Raw genomic sequence first — 20,995 nt, 5'->3', positions numbered from 1 at the left:
ACACTTCTGAACAAATGAGAACTAATCCCACTCCAAAAAAAAATGTTTTATAATGTTAGCTAGCTAACACTTTAGGCTAAATTCATGCGTGTACATATTCATTGATTATAAAATAATACAGCGGTCACAGTGTCTACAATCCGATCTATGGAGTAACTTCTGTGAAGAGTAATCTCATACTTACAAAATGGGATTAATTGGCAACGGATAATAATATCGAATCAACACAATCATTTCATATACAATTAAATTAACAACACTACACGAGAGGGAAAAAAAAAAAGAAAAAAGAATAAGGCTACGAGAAAGAAAATGCAAGAGGTGGAAAGGGCGAGAAAACAGAAGTGAACACTCGGGGGAATTCAAACAGAACCAAACAAGATGAACTTCATGACAGCAAAACAGCCACTCTGATTGTGCGGGGGGTGACATTGGGGTGGCAGAACTCTGCAGAAAGAATGAACAAATGGAGTAGGAAATCCCACATTTCAGATCGTGAGCTCAACCCCCTCCCATGTGGTTATTTCTGCATTCTGTTGCATTAGGAAGCAGAATAAAATCACTCAAAGAGGACCTTGTCCTCAATTTTTTTTTTATAAGTTCTTCAATCAGAGTTGGAGTCGTAGAAGTCGCTGGGGCATGGAGTCATCACTTCAGATTCAAGTATCTGGAGTACTCTGTGCATAGTGGGCCGATCCTCTGGGTTCGAAGAGACACATTGTATTGCAATTGAGAGTAGTGCATCAAGGCTTTCTGCCTGCACTCCTTCACAATACGAGTCTACTATCTCCCGTGGTCTGTCCTCCGTGACCAAAAAATTCAACTGCAAAACAAAAACATTAATGAAGAAAACACGAGGGCATTATCTCAGAGCTGTAGGTTTACATGTGCTGTATATGCTACAATTAGGGTAATTAGAAAGAATCCAATTGTGTATCATTGGTATAACATTTTAAAATATCAAAAGTGCTGGATTAGCTCAGTTGTCAAAGAAGCATACCCAGCCAACAATGTTTAGACCCTTCTCAATGAATGATGCATCAGTTGGACGCTTTCCGCTCAATATTTCAAGAACCAAAACGCCAAAACTGTAAACATCAGTCTTTTCTGTAGCTCGGCCACTTTGCATGTACTCTACAAAGTATAAAATACATATCGATCAGAGAAACATATCGTCACTGAACTGAATCAAAAGACACTTGCAGTGCAATCCACATACTAAGAATCCACATCAAAAGCTGCCTGCTCTTTCTCAAGTTTTCAATTCTCTGATTGGAGAAATGTACAAATAAACTAATTTTTGTTTTCCTTTCTCTAGAAAAAAAGGAGAATATCTCCATTTAGTAAATGTGCCCTTAATGTTTTCCAGGTCTGACGTTCTAGTATAATACTGCATGCCATGTCTGTGCACAGATATCATGAAACTAGTCAAGAAACAAGCTCCAGATTTAGTGCTACTGGGTAAAAATGAAGTCACACTGTCACAGGAAGAATGAGCCATTTAAGCTTTAGCAGTCACTTTATTTAATACCTATTCGCTGCCAGAAATCATATTTTCTTTTTTAATAAGTAAACATAAAAAATCATATTATCAAACTAGTTTGAATATGTTTAGAGCATAAGTGTAACAATATTAAAAATTGAGATTACTAATAGGAACACCTTCAGGACTATTGACTTGCAAACCAATATAAACTCTGAAGAAATTTTCATGGTCTGTACCTGGAGCTAAATAACCAAATGTGCCTGCCACAATTGTAGTGATGTGGGACTCCTCATCCTCAAGTAATTTGGCCAATCCAAAGTCAGATACCCGTGCCTCATAATTCCCATCTAGTAAGATGTTACTGGACTTTATGTCACGATGTATGATTCTAGGTGAACAATCATGATGCAAATAAGCTAGCCCTTTTGCAGCTCCCATGATTATTGTTAGTCGTGCATCCCAGTCTAATTGCTCAGACCTCCCTGCAAATCAAAAGATAAAACTTTTGCAGACAGAGAAAATGAATCATAGTCACAGAAAGTCCTAGCATAACTTTTTATGTTTCAAAAAAATTTCTGCTGCTCATTGAACTTCTCTAACTGTAATTAGTGAAACTCTTTTTGAGGTCCATTGTAAATATAACATAAGTTTGAACTTTCCCCAACCATTTAAATGAATAATCATACTGTGATAAGCTCACTTTTCCAGGAAAAAAATTTATGCAAGTTACGGAGTTATAATTATAATATATACAGACCATAATAAACTCATTTAAGGACCAAAAAGTATATGCAGAGAAAGTAGCATACCATGCAGAGCTTCATCTAGGCTACCTCCTGGTAAGAAATCATATATTAACAGCTTTGAAGTTGGAGAATTGCAATATCCTCGCAGATTTACCAGGTGTCTGTGCTTAATGCTTCCAAGAATTTCAAGTTCCCTTTCAAAAAACCTATCAAAACCTTCATTAATTTTTACAATTCTTTTCAAAGCAAATACACTCCCATCATCCATTTCAAGCTTGTATACAGTCCCAAATCCCCCAGAACCAATTATATGTTCTTCATTCAAGGATTCCAACTTCCTGATAATATCCTTTGAAGAGTATGGCAAATCTCCATGGAACATTACAATTGAGGCACCTGAAAGGATAAAATATTGTGATGATTTTCACTGAAGGTAGAGTCTGGAGAGAAAACAAGAGCCACACCTAACTCAAAATGATCTTTAAATGGACCCGATGGATAACTATTATGCACAAATACTGGATCATACCTGGCCCAACATCCATTGCGAGGCTTCCACTGTCATTTTTGCCCAGTCTCTTGTAGAGGAAGCAACCCCAGAAACACATTAGTGCAACCAAAAGCAAAGCACCCACAGTAGCGGATGCACTTATAAGCAGTCTCCCAGAATATTTTTTCTTATTTTGATCTTGAGCTGAAAATTAAGAAATAATACATTTTATTAACATTGTAAGCAACAAATGCAGGGAAACAAAAACAAAATGGGTAAAAAGAAAAAGATCAAGCGAGATAGGAAAAAGAAAATAGATTTGGGGAACTGTTTGAATTAACAAAGGTCATTACAGGATTAAAAACCCGGCCGCATTTATTGAGTAACAGTATTTTAAATAATGTAATGTATTTCACATTCTGAAATAAGACTATAAGAGTTTGCAAAGAATTGGGTTTCAGATAAATTTCGCATAATAAGAAGATTGAAGGTACATAATCCAACAATGTAATTGCTTTGCAGGTTAAGAAAATTACTATTGCATTTTTATAAAAGTAAACCCTCTATCCAAAAATAACTAAACACAGAGCAAATAAAAGGTTGTCACTTGTCAGCCACCAAGAAATAATCTGTCACATCATATTTCAGACAGAATTTGGCCAACACACCAGATGTCAGAAAATAACCTTCAGCACAGTTAAAAAGATCATTCTTCCGCTGGTTGTTCTCTCCCAATTTCTCACCCCTTACAGATAGACATAAAATGGAAGTGTCTGAATAGAAAATAAAAATAAGAATAAATGAAAATTTACCAGAATTAGGAGGTTGGGAGAATGGCGTAGGACCTCCGGCATTATTTTTGCACACAGAATTAATTTGCTGCCCACATAAATTACGATTTCCATGATAGCTGCAAATAATCATGAAGATATCAGCGGGGTGATAAAAGATGTGTCTGATGGTATATCTGATGTGCTCTCAATTGCAAATATTGAAACTAAAAGGTTGTTAATATTCATAAAAAAGCAGTCACTTCACTCACTTGTGCACAGAATATGTAATATACAGTTTGAACCTAACCCACACCTCTCAGGATATTGATGAGACTTGAGAGCTCCTTAATCAAGGCTGTCAAATCATTCATCAAAATATATGCACATCCGTTGAACAAATTCATATGTTTAACAGACAAATTCCATTGTATATGCTACTAGGCTAAAATTTAAAAGTTGAAATGCAATGGTCCAGGACATTATAAGCTAACCCTTAAGCATGTTAAGTAGTAAATATTTACAACACAGTTTGACAAAGTAAGCCATTGTGGGGTTCAGGGGAAAAGTAGAACTCTAGAGAATCACAGTAAGCCAGTAAGGCATGAAATCCTAACTTTCTTTTAATAAATATATGCATTTGCGACTCAGAATTTACTAGTACTATAACCAATTCTAGGCACTAAGAAATTTTTATGATTCAAGTGTATGCCATACATTTACTTAGATACATGCACCAAGTCCAGGCCAAAAGAGAATAATCAGAAAAGCATTAATAACAATTTAAGCAAGCAACTCTCAATGTAGTAATTTAGGAGAAGAAATTACTAAAATTTAAAACGTACGAGTCATTTCCAAAGTTGGAAAGATGGCCATCAGAAGGTATTTGTCCAGTCAGAAAATTGTTTGACACATTGCTGTCCACAATCACAGAATAATATATAAATATTACGTGTGTATCAGATCCAAAAGGAAAGAAAAATATCTGGAGCTCAATGTGGCAGTTTAACGTGACAAATTAATTTCACTCACAACATAATCAGTTTGTTCAAATTCCCCAGTGATTGTGGAATATTTCCACTGAGAGAGTTGCTTGAAAGATCCCTGCACAAAACAAAGTAGCATCAATATTGATTTCTGACAGTCACCACCATATTAATGAACAAAGCTGTTGTATATATAATGAAACAAATCAATACAGAAACAAGTAGCAGACATGGCACTTAATGGTTCCTAAGCAACAGCAGTTCATAAAAAATTTTGAAATAGAAAAGCTCTGGCCAGTAGCCATAAGAACTTTTCCATTTGCAAATTGACTAAACTTCACATTGGTTGAATACACAGCAGGCAAAGCAAGGGCATTTGTCAGAGAAAGGGCCTAGACATGTCCTCTTTTGGCTCAGTTCTTGACAATGAGTTTCATAAAATCTGGAAACGAATATCATATAGGTGCACACAAGAAAGTTGATAGTTGAGTTTAATATTGATTTTCAGAAGAACAATTATCTAATAGTAAAGATAACAATAATCTTACTCAGATCGGGAAACAGTTTGTTAAAACCTCAAACACAGATGGTGATGAAACCAACATGTAAAAGGATATGGAGTATTTGAGTAAAAGAAGAAGTATCTTACAGATTTTCAAGAAAAGAAAGGTTTCCCAATTGATCAGGAATCAGTCCGCTCAAATAATTACCCTGCAGAAACCTGTCATGAAATATAGGTTAAGGACTTAAAGATGAATGTGCCTCACATTAGCAGCAAAACTTACAGAGAAATACTTAACCCAAATTTTGTATCAAAAGCAAAGAACTAAAAGCCCTTCACTCATTTAGAATCTTTTTTTAAAGGATAATAACTTAATTCCTCTCTAGGTATATATGATTATGCTACCAAGAATGATGTAGCCGGAAACAAGGAAGGTCTAATCTCTCAAGGGGCAAAAACATTCATAAAGGCACTACTAATTCTTGTTAGGAACATACAAAAAACAAAAGTACTATTTGCCTACATGCTAAATCTTGATGAACTAATGAAAACCTAGGAGGCCAAGCCCCTGCTCAAAGGACCAAAACCAGATCATATGGCAAAATGATGAAAGTAAAATCTTCAACAAACAATAAAGAGCACTTACAAAGATTTCAGCACTGTACAGTTCCCCAACTCAGGAGGAATTGTCCCATAGAAGTTGTTGTCATGAAGGATTCTGCAAATACAAATGCTAGGTTAGCAGATTAACAGTAACTAGAAGCATTGTAGAGAAAATAAAAATAATGGGATCCATACAGGATTTGCAACTGATCTAGTTTCCCAATGTCTGGTGATATAGGTCCACTCAACTTGTGATTAGGGAGGCTCCTGAATGAGTAAATAACAAACACCATTAACAGGTCCAATATGAAACTATTAACCACAACTTAAATTGATGGATCAGAGTATAAGGTTGAAATGTTAGTAACTTTTCTCTATCAGCTGAGATAAGGAATAGAACTAAAGTAATTTGCAATAAAACAAAAATTTACTAAAAAATGTAAAACCACAACACAGCCAATTATCTAAGCCCTTAAAAGAACTAATTCATGAAGCACTAAAGGGTCTTCCATTGTATGAAATACAACAATCTCAATATGACAAGACCATGCGGTAGAATATAACAAAATTCTCAAATAAAGCTATTTATTTGATTTAAGGGCATCACCAATGAAAGACCAAAATAGATGCATTGCTTCTTAATCAACTCTCTTGATAAACATAGGAAAACCACAGTACAACGGTCAGTCAGGATTCAAAGTATAATTCAGGATAAAATGGCAACTTACAAGGAAGTAACACGCTTGGATTTTGGGTCACATTTTACTCCTTTCCACCTGCATGGATCAGGATCTTCTGGTCTCCACTGGCGAAGCACATCATCTGAACTAACTATTGCTGTTCTAAAGTTATTAAGTGCTTGACCTACACGCAAATGCAGTGCCAACACCTCATAAGAATTTGTGAAATAACAGGGTAAAAATCCATGCTTGAATATCCGACCAAGGCAACTGACTTGGATATTAACTTTAACAGAGATCACTGAAGATTTAACTTCATAATCCTCAATCCACATTTTTTATGAATCATGTGCAGTTTAAGCCATAAAGTACAGAACTTACAAGGAACATGTGCAACATAGAATGAACAACTTACCATCAGGGCTAAGAGGGCGGGCTACTTGTAATAGAGTGCATGGTAGCAAGATTAAAAGCAACAGCTGGGAAATTTTCACACAGAAGCCACCCATTTTGGTGCTGATCAAGCATAAGAAGATTTCTACAGATCATTTGAGACACCACACTGAATTATGGCTTTCTTGGACATAGAGTTAATAGCTTGATGATACAAAAGCAAAGCCACCTTATAGAAGGATAAACGCTCCCTGGTAGGAACAATAGAAAAACATATGATGATTAAATTAGTAGTAATAATAATATAATATACGAGTAATAAAGAAATTTGAGAAATAATAGTGAGAATGGTGACTACATTATGGCTCTTGTTGTATAAGAACAAAAAAAACAATAAAACATCATTTTTTTTACCGATTCATGTAAATGTATTCCATAGAAAACTACGGAGTATTAGACAATTTCATTTTTCTAGAACTAGTGCAATGGATTTAAAAAATAGATTATAAATCCATTGAATGGCAGTTCATTTTAGTTTTTCACAATTAAATTGAATGAAGAATTAAGTACTAAAGTTGTGAGATAGAGAGATTGATGCCAAGTTATAGCCTTATATAGCAGGATGCATTCTATCAACTGGCAAAGGCTTGCTACTCAACCAAGCTTGTTGAGAAACCAATCAGTTAACCAATAGGAGAAAATCATGCCCTAAAAGCATGGTATTCATTCTTCTTGACTTCAACAAAACTTAACTCTTGTTAATTTATATGTAGTAACACAAAATAAACACTTTTGTATTCTCATCTATTTCCTCCACATTCACTTGCAACACCATCATCCAAGATCCAACTAAATTCACTTCATATCATATACAAAATTAACAACATGTCAAGTCATTGTAGATGTGCATTATTTTAGCTTGACACACAACAAATTGGCATTGATGTGATTTAGGCAGTGATAAACAGCAGGGCAGACACCCATCTTCTTTCAGCCCATGTGTTAGCAACAAGTAGCATGCAGTTTGACCATAGCCTTAAACTTGTACTATCTTGTACAACACAAGATTGAGATATTACACTAATGATGATCATATTGAGATACTTTTCTTCCCTATAAAAAAAAATTATCTTAATAGGAATGCATTTGATGGATACTTCCACACACTTCTGGCTCACCATAATTAATCCTCAAACTTCATAAGTTCCATACTGATTTGGGTTTAGGTAGCTAGTTCACAGCCAGAAACCATTGAAAGAGTTTCTTCACACTAGTCTACTGTGAAAGCCTCATCTTCTCTGGCCATATCATCAACATAGTTCCCATCAGTTCAGTGATATCATCTCTAAGTATACCAGCAAATGCAGTCATGTCATTACAAGTTCCAAGTGTCAAAATGATTGAATCCAAATTTCAAACCCCAAAACATCCAAAGGAGCATGATCAACGAGAGTAAGGCGATCGAATGTGACTACAGTTCCATACCTCGCTCTAGCAGCTAAGAACTTTCCCGATATGAACGAACTTACACAAAAACGCATACATTTATATAAGATATATATACAAATTCTTACGGAATTCAGATAAATGCTCCGAAAATCAAGCAAAAAAACACTGAAGCAGTTGCACAAGCAGTTTACAGCATATAAAACACACATAAGCAAAGTAGTACCTGAGGAGTGTCAGATTCGATCTGTTAAAGAGAGCTCGGAGGTGATTTCAGCTCAGCAGAGATATGTATGCGGGAAGATGTGAAGTTGAACTGAGAATGGTTACACTGGAGAGAGTAAAACGACAAGAAGAAGCTTCTCTCTTCACACTCTCGATTCGTGAAGCCCTTCTAGAGAGAGATAGAGGGGAGGAGAGAGAATTCGATGGCGGAATTAAAAGGCCATCGGTTGGGCCAGTGAGAGTGGAGTGGGTTCGCACGTAAGAACGCGACTGTCCACACGTGCCACCGACGCAGTGAAGCTTAGCACCACACCAGAGTGTGCACAACCCAAGGTGGTCGGGCGTACTTATTAGTCTCATTTTACGGATTGGAATAAGGGTCAAATCAAATGTCTGGAACGGTATAAATTTATGAATCCGGAATCCAATTTTTTACCCTCTCACTTTTACTCCCTGACGTGACAATATATGATATGTTACATTTATCCTATAGGTCTAAGTAAAGTGTCAACATTAAATTTTTGTATGAAATAGTGAAAATAGAGAGTAGAATTTGAGAGCCCAAGTAGTATTTTTCTAAATTTATAATTAACGCCTTAACGGAACGATAATCCGTAATTGCATCCGTATTTGATAAATAATATAGTAAAACTTTTCAAAATACACTTTTGAGTATGAAAACTATTATTAATCGGACGGTAATCAATAATTGACGCCTTAACGGAACAGTAATCCGTAATTGCATATGTATTTGATAAGAATAAAGTAAAACTTTTCAAAACACACTTTTGAGTATGGAAACTATTATTAATGGGAGGTATAAATTTATAATTGACGCCTTAACGTGACGGTAATCCATAATTGCATCCGTATTTGATAATGAATAAAGTAAAACTTTTCAAAATTTATAATTGACGGTATAAATTTACAGTTGACGCCTTAACAGGACGGTAATCCGTAATTGCATCCGTATTTAATAATGAATAAAGTACAACTTTTCAAAACACATTTTTGAGTATGGAAACTTTTTTTTTTTTAAATAGTATGGAAACTATTATTACTACTCTTAAATTTTACTCTCAATTACAATTTTATTAGGATCCACAAAATGAATATAACTAATCATCAATTATCACATGAAGAAGTAAAAGTAAGAGAGTATAAATAGAGATACACGTAGTAAAATTCTTTTGGGTTAGATGGCAAACTTTAAACAAAAATTAAGGAGTATAATTTATTATTTTGAAAACGATTTTCGAGAATTAGGACCAATTTTATTCTATGAGAAAAAAATATCTCTAAATTTTATCTTTTCATTTATTGTATATTAAATATAGTAAATTAGCTTACCAAAATTTAATTTATCTCATTCAACACTATATCAACCCATATATGTTTTTTCTATCTTTTAACGTATTTACCAAATATTGTTTTTATACATTTATACTCCGTAATATAAATTAAAATATTACAACGCATTCCAGAATCATTACTTTATCACAACACATCCTTATCACCGATCAGTTGCCCAATTCTCATATTCGATTTACGTTGAGGGTAAAGTTAAAATTTATTACATGACACAAAACCAAACACAAGATTTAACGTGTCATTTAGTCTTAGCATGCCTCATATCATTAACAATTTCAATATTAACATCAATGTTTTAATAGGTCAACTCATTCATATTACCATTAGTTATGGTTATTTAATTATTTTTTCAAATCGGACAAAACTTCTGGGAGGATGTAAATCATAGTAACTCAACTGAACACATAGGCTAGACATTTTCTTACTTGCTCCCACACTGCCGCTTGTGAGATGCAAATCCCTAGTATTTCCTTCCAAATTTCACCCATGTGACCAATTGAGTTGCCCATGCGGAATTTTTTTTTAAAGTTTTATTTTGTTTTATATTTGATGATTGTTAACATCAGTGTCACACATATGTGTACGATTATATTTGCTACGCCAAGCGTCTAGTCATGCTCATCGGTCATCTCCCCTCGCTTTGGTGGATGATGGGACCCGCGCTTTAGGCTCTTTTACGAGAGCAATCTCATTAGTATAGATTTTTTTGTTGGGTTTTTCTAAATACATGTATACGATATAATGAAAGAGATAGATGGGAAAATAAGGGATAAAAAACAACTGACAACAATTTTTTTTTTTTTTAGTAATAGTTGTTATTTGCCTTGAAAATCGAAATTTAGAACTTTAGAGATGTGTTGTCGTGTTGATATATGTTGAGCGTTAATCAAAATTAACATATTAATTTGTCCCGAAGTGAAACTAAACGGAGGCGGGTGGTTCACCACTTCACCATACCACCTTTTCCTGGTAATCGCAAATTCGGAGTTTGACTTGCACCGCTGCGCTGCGAGCCTGCGATTAGTGAGACTTGACGGTAGGAGCGAAGGTGTGGCGAGAACGTGAGAGAGATGACGAGGGGAAAGCAAAAGATCGAAGCGCAGAGAAAAAATGCGGAGAAGAATCAGAAGTCCAAAGGGTCTCAGATCGAAGCTCGAGCTGTTGGCCTCAAAGTCATCTGCCCCATCTGCAAGGTATTCGCCTTCCTTATCACTCTTCTCTTGCCGATTAGGTTTATCCGTTGGATCATTTGATTAACATAAATTCAATTTCAGATCCGGATTGTGTGATGCTTCTATTATGTTGTTTGATTTGTCTGTTTATTTGCAATTTTTTTGGTGGAATTGAACATCGTTTATCGAAATACGGAGTATACTGGACCTTTATGCTTGTTGAGAGTTTTCTGTACCTTCTTACTCTTCTTTTGCCGATTAGTTTTATCTGTAGGACCTTTCCCTTTGTAGATTGAGGTGAACTCACGTCTGCTTTTTGAGAATATTCTGTATCACTGTTTTTGGAGGCTTATAGAAATGGTTTACTTGATTGCAACTCCTTTTTCCCTCGCATGATTAATATGCAGAAAGTAATTTATTTATGTTGGCATAAACTAGCAATTTTTTGTGAACTACTTTTGCAGAACTGGAAAAAAGTAAAGATCAGTTTGCCACATACCATTTGAACTAAAATTAGTGGAAATTACAGGTTTTCGATTAGCAGTAATTCAGCGTCATACAGGCTATTTTACCCTATTCCATTCTATAGTTAAAATTTGCAGCTCTTTAGAAAGAATGTTTTGAAATGGATAGATACATCCACTTTCTAGCAGACAATTTGTAGGACTGAACACTAAATACAACTTTCCTGTGAACTCGTGAACTTGTATGGTGGTTGAAAGATCTATTTGGACTGGATGCCACCGGGGTTTAGCTATAGCAGATTCTAATCATTCTATAGCCATTCCATACTGCTCCTCTTTAATTTTCTAGCTATTATTAATTACCAGCACTAGCTTTGTGGCTGTTGGAGTGTCATTGAAGGGCAAATGCCATCTGTTATCGCCATACTTGTGTTGCATAGGTTTAACTAGGATAGCTCGCTTCCTAGACTGACTGACTGCACATAGCTTGGAAACTCGAATATGCCTCACTATCTGAAATTGGGCTATTGTGAGCTTTCATTCTAGTGAAAAAGATGCACATTTGATGTGGTTCTTTTTCCATTTTGTTTGGCAATACATAATCCAAATTGTTATAGAGTTGCAACCCTTCCATATATCTTTAATTGAATCTGTAAAAGTTGATAGAAGATTGTGGTTTTCAGGCACAACTAGCTAACCAGAATCAGCTTGTGGATCATTATGGATCAAAGCATCCAAAAGAAAAGGCTCCAAGCAACTCGGGATGATGTGGTATTGCTGATGAAGATGCATGCTCTCGTCTCTGAACTTGCTGATACAGTTGTTGATGGTTAAGTGGTCTGAACGAAGTTCGACTTTTTCTACTTGTGACTATGTTAAAGGACAGATGTTTGTGACTATTTGATATCAATAATTATGGGAAGAAAAAAAAAGATCTTGTTTCTTTTGACAAAGAAACAACCTGCAACCTGCCTGAACTCTCCTCCCTCCCTTTCTTGAAATGACGAAGAAATTAAAAGCTTAATAAGTTGTTTCAGTAATGAATTCTATCATTCTATGTGTTACAACATGTTTAACAATTGCAAGCAGAATGGATTAAAGGCATTACGGTATAATTTTACCGGCTTATAAGTGAGTTTTAAGAACTGAAAATTCTTTTTCCATAAGACAAATGTGTTAACTGTAGATACTAAATGTGTATACTAAATGTACATGAGATTAATTTGTAATAGTCTGAAAAACAACTTTCATAGTTTATAAATTAACAAAAATGGTAAACTCACTATAACGATTTAACCACGACTACACTCAAAAGATGTTGACAAAATTTCAAATATTGATTAGTGGAGCACCTTGACCGGGTAGCATATGTAGCACGAAGAGTATAAAAGGCCCGCGCAAAATCGTGCTCTGCACAATGAAACAGAATTTCTTCCCTTGGAAGTCTCTCGTACTAGTTCTATAAAATAAAACCCCATTCAAAAGCCCTCCAAAAACCCAAATTGAAAACTGAAAAGCTTCAGAGGCGACAGATTATTGTTTCTCTTCAGCAATGGCGACCAAATTCAAAGTCGACGAGCTTCGTGCAGAGCTGGCTAAACGCGGCCTTGACACAACCGGCACCAAACCCACACTGGTTAGTGGTAACCGCCTCCCATCTCTTTCCTTCTATATCACAGTTTGGGCATTGAATCTGAAACATTTGCAGGTGCGAAGGCTGGAAGAAGCTATCCAGGAAGTGAGCAACCGTCAGTCCACTAGTTCAAACGGCAATAATCGGAAAAGGCAGAGGGATGGTTCGGAGAATGAAGACACTGAGAAGAATAAAGTCAAGGTGACAGAGGAACTGAGGAGCATGACTGTTAAGCAACTGAGGGAAGAAGCAAGCCGTCGTGGGATTTCAACTAGCGGGTCGAAGAAAGAGCTAGTTGAGAGGCTTTCTTCTTTCTCTGATGATGGTTCAGATAACGGTAAATTACCCGACGTTGTTGAAGGTATACTTTTCACTCGGTTAATCCTTTTATCTGTAAGATCACTTATCAGGCCCGCTCACATGGGTTATTCCTATTTGCCTTTCTAGGCTTCTAGCCTAGGTCTATTTGCACTTATTTGTTGTCTCTCTATGTTATCTATTGCTCTGCAATATATATTTCTTCTATACAGACTTAATGGTTCTTGAATTCAAATTAAAGTGTTTAATTTTTTTATTTTTTATTTTTTATTTTTATTTTATTTTTTTACATTTGATAACTTCAACAAACATATGCCAAGAGAAAGTTGATGTACATGTACCATTTAAATAATATAACAAATTTTGCTGTTATTGTTTGCTGCGAAGAATTATCTTGCTCAAATGCCCGTATATGATCCATGGTTATATTTATTGTCTTAATTTGATTTTGGTGTAGTTGAAGAAGCTAAGGAAGAGAAATTGGTCACATTAACAAAGAAAGGTGCATCTGTTTTAGATCAATGGCTTCCTGATGACATCAAGGCAAATTACCATCTTCTGCAGTGTGTAAGTGCTTATCATTCGGGAATTTGTTGTTTCTTCCTCTCTAGATTGCTAAAGCATATCCTTTCTACCAGAACCAGGCGTGTAGTCAAGCCAAGCCAAGCCAAGCTTGAGCATTGCAAGCTCAAAGCTTGGCAAGACTCACAATCCAAAGCTCAGCTTGAGCTTGGTCAAGATTTATTTTTAGAGATTGAGCTTGACTAAGAGCTATCAAATACTAGTTTTTTATTAGGGTTATTTTTGTAAATAGATAAACATAATATGGTAAAATTATAAGTAGACACATTTATCAGACATTTTCCCTCATTTGAAGAAAATGAAAATTAAAACTCCAACTTATTATATTATATAAATTGAAAATTTATGTCACTGCTGTACAAGCAAATTTCTTCATAAAATATCATTATTGATTTATCTTAAATATAAGATATATTTAAAAAATATAAAATCTCTATTAGGCTCGTGAATCGAGTATTAGCGTAATTATGCTTGGCTCATATTGATTCTTGAGTTTAGCTTGATAGTAACTAAATCAAATATGAGTATTTGTCAAGTCGGGGCCAAGCCTGAACATTTCACTTTACTCATTTACACCCCTAATTGGAATCATCACTTTGTAATTCCACCTTTTTTGTAATTTATGTATCTAGGCTTCTGTTGATTTGCAGGGGGATGAAATTTATGATGCAATGCTGAACCAGACAAATGTTGGACAGAACAATAACAAGTTCTATGTTATTCAAGCTTTAGGTTAGTATATCTTTTTAACTTTTTGCAGCAAAATTGCAAGTTTTAAGTTTATACTGTACCATAAAATTGTAGAGCTGTTCAGTTCATTCTATTGAGTTTTCTTTCCTCTAAAAACTAAAATAAGAAAACTGGTTGGACTGAGGTTGATGAAAGGGGTTTATGACTTGGTTTATTCCCAAATGCACCACACGACGTTAGTGGAGCTATTGAAAAGACAAAAAGTTATTAAAGTCTGTAATTTTGCAAACTGATCAGTTTACAACAAAATATTGCAGAATTTGATGGTGGTGGGAAATTCCTAGTCTACAACAGATGGGGCAGAGTTGGTGCCAAGGGTGGAACACAGGTCTTTGGCCCCTATACATCTCAACATGATGCAATTCGTGAATTTGAGAGCAAGTTCCATGGCAAAACTAAGAATCATTGGTCCAACCGTAAGGACTTTGTTTGCTACCCAGGGAAATATACTTGGTTGGAAATGGACTACAGTCAAAATGGAGAAGATTCATCAGTGAGTTCTATGAAGTTAATAGCTGTACACTGATGCATGCATTACCAGTATTCAATTTCAATTGAAACATCTTTGGTGTTTTTGTTCTTATTACATGATTGCCAATTCACTTGTTATTATTGCCATGTCAGACACTTTTTAGTTTTGAGCCCAACTGTTTCTGAGGCTGAGATTACAATTCCAACAGGTTTCAGGAGAGCCAAACTCTTTAATGAAAAATCAACCCCGTGAAACAAAACTGGAAGGACGAATTGCCAAGTTCATTTCTCTTATTTGCAATGTTAGCATGATGAAGCAACAAATGATGGAAATAGGTTGGCTTTTTATTGTGCTATGTTTTATATGTAAATATGATTTTTTTTTTTTCTCTTCAAAATAGCATATATACCAATTTTCATTACATGACTAGTGGTACTCTAGGATGCTTTAGATTATTAAGTATGATCTTTTGATTATCATCATGTTCATCAGTATTCATTATGAACTTTACCACTGTTGACAGTTGCAGACTCATTTTCTGCTACTTTATATGTTTTTGTTTAATTCCTTGTGTTATATAGGATATAATGCTGACAAGTTGCCCCTAGGCAAGCTGAGCAAATCAACAATTTCAAAGGTTAGTACATGAGTTGTTCATTGATGTTGTATTCTCTGTGTTGTCGAATTTGTTACTGTGATATGGAGTGTTATATTTACTACTGCCATTCTGCCAGTGTAAAAATATTAGCTATGACATGTTGCATGCATTTATTCTTTCCATGTTTCATTAATCATTGAGGATAAGGAACTTTGCTCACAACAACTGAAAATGGCTGCATTTTTTAGGGCTATGACGTCTTGAAGAGGATTGCTGATGTGATTAACCAATCAGATAGAAAAATTCTTGAAAATTTAAGCAGGTAAGATGTGAAACTGTGGATTTTCAGAGGAATTGGCTGTGGTTTGATTTATTTTTCTTTAATAGATTTTCACTGAAATTTAACTTTTGAGTTAGAGAAGTTACTAGATTAATATTTGCTAAAACTTCATTAGTACTAAATTGCAGTGAATTCTACACTGTCATTCCTCATGACTTTGGCTACAAAAAAATGCGTAAGTCCTTATTCCTTATTGTTTAGGCATGCCTCTCTTCTATCTGTACTTACAGCATTACTCCATTGGGTAATAGCAACATATTCCAAAATTTTCTCCCTATAATTTTAGGAATTTAGGCCATCTGCACATACACTAATCATTCCATTGGGTAATAGCAACATATTGCAACAGCTTCTCTGTAATCATTTTATGCACTCTCAATTTGGAACAAGTTGCTACCACCTAATGATAATAAAATATAGAACATTTTTTTTTTTTTTTGTTGAAGGATTTTCTGGTTAAATTGGTGATGTCTATGATGACAGGTGAGTTTACCATTGATACCCCTCAGAAGTTGAAACGCAAATTGGAAATGGTAATTTCTATTTTTCTTAGTTAAATATAATTTTACAATTTACACACGCATGCACGTGCAAACACACCTGGACACACACATATTTCCATAGCTGTGCATTTACTATTCAATGATTGGATTTTGCGAAGGCTTTAAATTCGTTCTTAAATCCTAACTCGATTCACATATAATGGCCATATACTCATATGGTCAAGAAAAGTTGTCATCTTTCTCATGCATCATTATAGAAAAAAAAAAAGGTTTTCTCATGCATCAAATTTTTTTATTTTTTATTTTATTTTATTATTATTTTTTGGGGCATATGTCCCATGTGAAGTTCCTTATGTTTCAAAAGAAGGATTTAGCTGGATAAAGAAATGTAGGATTAAAAAGTTTCCTTGTTCCTCTGTCACTAAAGCTGTGCTAAAAACTGCTGAATGCTTTGTGGCTTTTTTAGTGATGTTATTTTTAAGTGGCCAGCAGGTAATACCTCTGTTGTCCCATTTATTGACTTAATCCATTTAATTGATTTTGTGCACCACTCCTTGGAAATGAAAGGTTGAATCTCTTGGGTTAATTGAGCTTGCCACTAAGTTGCTGGAGGACCCAACTGAGTTACAGGTACTTCTTTATTTACCTTTCAAAGCTAATTACATACCAATTATTGGTGTGTCGTTTATGCTGTCTGTTGAGCAAGAGAGATAGCGAGTCACATAATATTTATATCCTCAGTTTATTTGGCTACCTATTTTTCTTGATCTCAAGCAGTCCATTATTATAGTTTTCTCTTTCAGCCAATTCCAATTTTTTATTGATTACAGAAATGAGGGAGGAAGCATGTGTTTGTGTTTTTTCACAAGTAAACATTAGACCTCTCATTAAGCTGCTTTGTGTTTTTATGCACTGTTACTCATGTTTTCAATTTCTTGTAGGATGATCCCTTGTATTATCATTATCAGCAGCTACATTGTCAAATGACTCCAGTTGATGTTGGCACTAAAGAGTATCTAATGGTATTAGTTCAGTGTGCTTGATTTCCTTCTATTCTTACTTTGTTTGGAACTACAGTTTGATATATTTGCTGAGTTCTTTGCTGTTTGAAACAACAGTTCAATGACTTCATTTATTTGTGTGGCCCCTAAAGGTGAGAAAATATTCTTTTGCTCAGGTTGAGAAATATATGAAGAATACACATGCGAAGACACATTCAAGTTATAATGTGGATATTGTTCATATATTCAGGGTGGCAAGAGATGGTGAAGAAGAACGATTTCAGAAGGTGAAGGAACATATTTGGCATTGGATATTCCACTCACTTTTGCTGTTATTGTTATTGTTTCAGTTGTTTCTAATTTATTTAGAATTCTACTGTCACTGCCTTCCTTTAAAATAGTTCTCCAACACAAGAAACAGGATGCTTTTGTGGCATGGTTCTCGACTATCCAACTGGATTGGTATTCTGTCCCAAGGTTGTTCAAATGTCTTTTTCTTTGGTATTATGAAGTTTGAATCCATTCAATGAGTGGTTGACTGATTGTTGCCTTGTGTGTACAACACCAGGTTTACGTATTGCTCCTCCAGAAGCCCCTGTAACTGGTTACATGTTTGGGAAAGGAGTTTATTTTGCTGATATGTTCTCTAAGAGTGCAAATTATTGCTATGCAAGCCCTACTGCTGGGGATGGTGTGTTACTTTTATGTGAGGTTGGGCCTTTTTTTTTTTGTTTTTTCCTTCTGTTCTTTTCATTCTTTTCTGCAGAAAGAATTAGAGATCTTTTTCTATGATTCATTTCTTCCTAAACAAAGCTTAGGAACCATTATATAGATTTATAAAACAATTAATCTATGTATTTCTGTCTATATCTAGTCCTTGGTTTTGAATTAAGGGGAGGAGTCAATGTCTATTTATGGAGGATCTAACCAGGGAGGATGTGGTGATGTGTGCTTGGCGATAGTTGAGCCACATTGAACATGCATACTCCTATTTTATGCATCCACTATTTCATAATTCAAGAACTAGGAACTTTTGGGCATTAAGGTGTTCTGTTGTTGTGTTAATGTAGTTTTTCTGTTTGGAGATATTGCAATAATGTGACCCTGTGTGTTTTTCTTTTCAGGTTGCTCTTGGAGAAATGAATGAACTGCTTACAGCAAACTATAATGCTGACAAATTACCAAAGGGGAAGCTAAGGTTTCATTCTTCTCATCTTCAGCTAACACTTGAGTCTGATTCAAACACCCCCCAAAATTCCCTACCATTTTTTATTTCAACGCAAAAGAACTATATGATTAAGCAGTTTATTCCAATTATGTTCTTTTGATTTGAAGTTTGGCAATGATGGTTTATGTTCCCTTTATTCTTTTTCAAGTTATGCTGCAGCAGCCTGGTCTGGTTTAGTTGGTTTATAACAGTTAATATATGAATAGTCACAGTTGATAGTTGAAATATGCAATATCCAAACTCCCAGATGCACTTTCTTTTCCCTACTAAATGTGTAAAATTAAATTTCTGATGAAATTTGTAGCTACTGTGATTTTGTTTTGACTCTTTAAGATTCAACATTTCCAGTACCAAAGGAGTTGGTGCCACTGCTCCAGATTTTTCAAAGGCTTGTACACTCGAAGATGGCGTTGTTGTTCCCTGTGGAACCCCCAAAGAGCAGCCAGGCATAAAGGTAATTTTCCTTACAATTTCCTCCTTTTCCTTGTTGTATATCAAGGTGCTGTGACCATTATTTGCAAGAGGCTTCATTTCATCATTTGTAAGAATATATTCAGTGGTCATTACTAACTAAACGTTGCAATCTTTCTTGCAGGGTAGCTTGTTGTACAATGAGTATATAGTTTACAATGTGGAACAAATTAGGACACGCTATGTTGTACAGGTGAAGTTTAACTTTGGGAGACACCAGAGCTGATGATATTTAACTTAGAATGCCAGATTTTATTTTTTTTAAACAATAATCTACATGTGGTAGTAAGCTAAAGACACAAAGACTGATAACGTGACACTTGTTTAGTACTACTAGTTTTGTTACAATGTAGTATCTGTTTGTAACTATTTTCTCAACTTACTGAAGCACATAGAGTCAATACCGCCCCCACCAGGGCACCCTTCATTTAGTCATGATCATACAAAATAGAGAGCTTAGCAGGGGTTAGATTGGGGGGGCGGGTCAAGGAGTTCTGGATGCAGCTTTGATCTGCAGAGAGGGCAGTCCGGGTGCTTGGCCAGCCACGCATCCGCGCATTCTACATGGAAGCCATGGTTGCAACCCGGGATCAACCTAACAGGTTCGTCACTCCCTATATCTTCCAAACAAACAGCACAATCGTTCCCAAGGACCAAATCCTTGCCTGCAATTCTTGGAAGCTTGTTAAGCTGCGTGGCAGATAGACCCCTCTGCCGGCTGTTTTTCACCACCTCCTGGTTAGCACCATCACCAGCCCGATACCTGATGGCGTACCAGAATGAGCAGAAGTAGACTATAAACACTGCGGACATGCTGGCGCATGGCAGAAAGAGGGCAAGTAACACCCACTGCCCCATTCTTTGGTTTATTGGTATCGATTTGGAAGGCTTCACCGGAGCTTTTATATGAGAGAAACACTGCTCTGCTAAGAACTTAGCTTCTATGCGGAAAGAGGGAATTTTGGAGTATGTAGATCAGAGTGTAATTCACTACATTTCGCATGGTAAGAGTTGGAGTTAAATGGGGACCCCTGTATACTGTGATTGGGGAAGCAGTGCAGCCGTGCAGGCAGTAGGGCAATGCTAGAATTTGCATGGAAATGGAAAATAAAAAACTTTTTCAATTTTGTTGCTGATTTCTGTTATGGGAAGATGACTGTGTTTAATGAATGCCAATAGAGAAAACAGCGCACTCAAGTAACCTTACCGAAATGCTATTGGCAGAATCTTTCTCATACATGCATTTTGAAGTAATGGCAATTCTTTTGTTGGATTGTCATATCATACAATGAGGATTATTCATTAATTATTTGATGTGATGTGACACAACATTCACATGGGGTGTAATTTATTCTAATCTTAAAAGTAATTATCTTTTGATATATATGAAGTAGTCAAAGTTTTATTGTGGAATAGTAACTAACCTATCTTGGTTATTGATTGTATTGGTGTAATACAGGTTACTATGGTTTTATTCCTAGTAATTGTGGAGATTCCACATTTTGCTGTTTGTGGGATTACTTTTTGTGAATTTTACACGGCTCCTTTATAGGCAAAGAGCATCTTTCCTTTTTATTGTAAAGTAAGATTCATTGGTTTCTTCATTACATCGACAGCACAAATTCATGGAAAGGAATGTGGAGGTGATGCCGTGATGGTCCAACGTGGGATAGATGCTTTTGGTTTGGGTTTGTTTGTGTGGTTGATGACTTGAGATTTTATTTGTTGGTTGTGGGCTAAAAGTAGTAAATTTTCACATCGGCTG

The 20,995-nt window shown here is 35.5% G+C and overlaps 2 protein-coding genes across 2 annotated transcripts; one reads left to right on the top strand and one right to left on the bottom strand.

The window, feature by feature from the left end:
• Positions 1-70: 70 nt before the first annotated feature.
• On the bottom strand, positions 71-8,530 carry LOC116017044 (LRR receptor-like serine/threonine-protein kinase FEI 1). The gene is made up of 14 exons (XM_031257557.1): positions 8,329-8,530; positions 6,679-6,907; positions 6,312-6,447; positions 5,779-5,850; positions 5,627-5,698; positions 5,128-5,199; positions 4,525-4,596; positions 4,338-4,409; positions 3,535-3,632; positions 2,762-2,926; positions 2,296-2,628; positions 1,723-1,968; positions 1,001-1,134; positions 71-823 (listed from the first exon to the last, which is right to left on the bottom strand). Exons 2-14 carry the CDS (start codon positions 6,770-6,772, stop codon positions 605-607), a joined length of 1,785 nt encoding a protein of 594 aa, XP_031113417.1. The 5' UTR covers positions 6,773-6,907; positions 8,329-8,530; the 3' UTR covers positions 71-604.
• A 3,580-nt stretch (positions 8,531-12,110) lies between these two features.
• On the top strand, positions 12,111-20,614 carry LOC116028709 (poly [ADP-ribose] polymerase 2). The gene is made up of 18 exons (XM_031270510.1): positions 12,111-12,970; positions 13,043-13,328; positions 13,743-13,852; positions 14,518-14,599; positions 14,875-15,110; positions 15,298-15,424; positions 15,671-15,726; positions 15,936-16,009; positions 16,156-16,202; positions 16,511-16,560; positions 17,098-17,160; positions 17,472-17,552; positions 17,708-17,818; positions 17,933-18,008; positions 18,100-18,242; positions 18,656-18,729; positions 19,108-19,213; positions 19,355-20,614. Exons 1-18 carry the CDS (start codon positions 12,887-12,889, stop codon positions 19,454-19,456), a joined length of 1,908 nt encoding a protein of 635 aa, XP_031126370.1. The 5' UTR covers positions 12,111-12,886; the 3' UTR covers positions 19,457-20,614.
• The last annotated feature ends 381 nt before the right edge of the window (positions 20,615-20,995 follow it).

Source organism: Ipomoea triloba, chromosome 1 (genome assembly GCF_003576645.1).
Source record: "Ipomoea triloba cultivar NCNSP0323 chromosome 1, ASM357664v1".
Lineage (NCBI taxonomy): Eukaryota > Viridiplantae > Streptophyta > Magnoliopsida > Solanales > Convolvulaceae > Ipomoea > Ipomoea triloba.
This window is presented reverse-complemented; position numbering and strand designations above follow the sequence as displayed.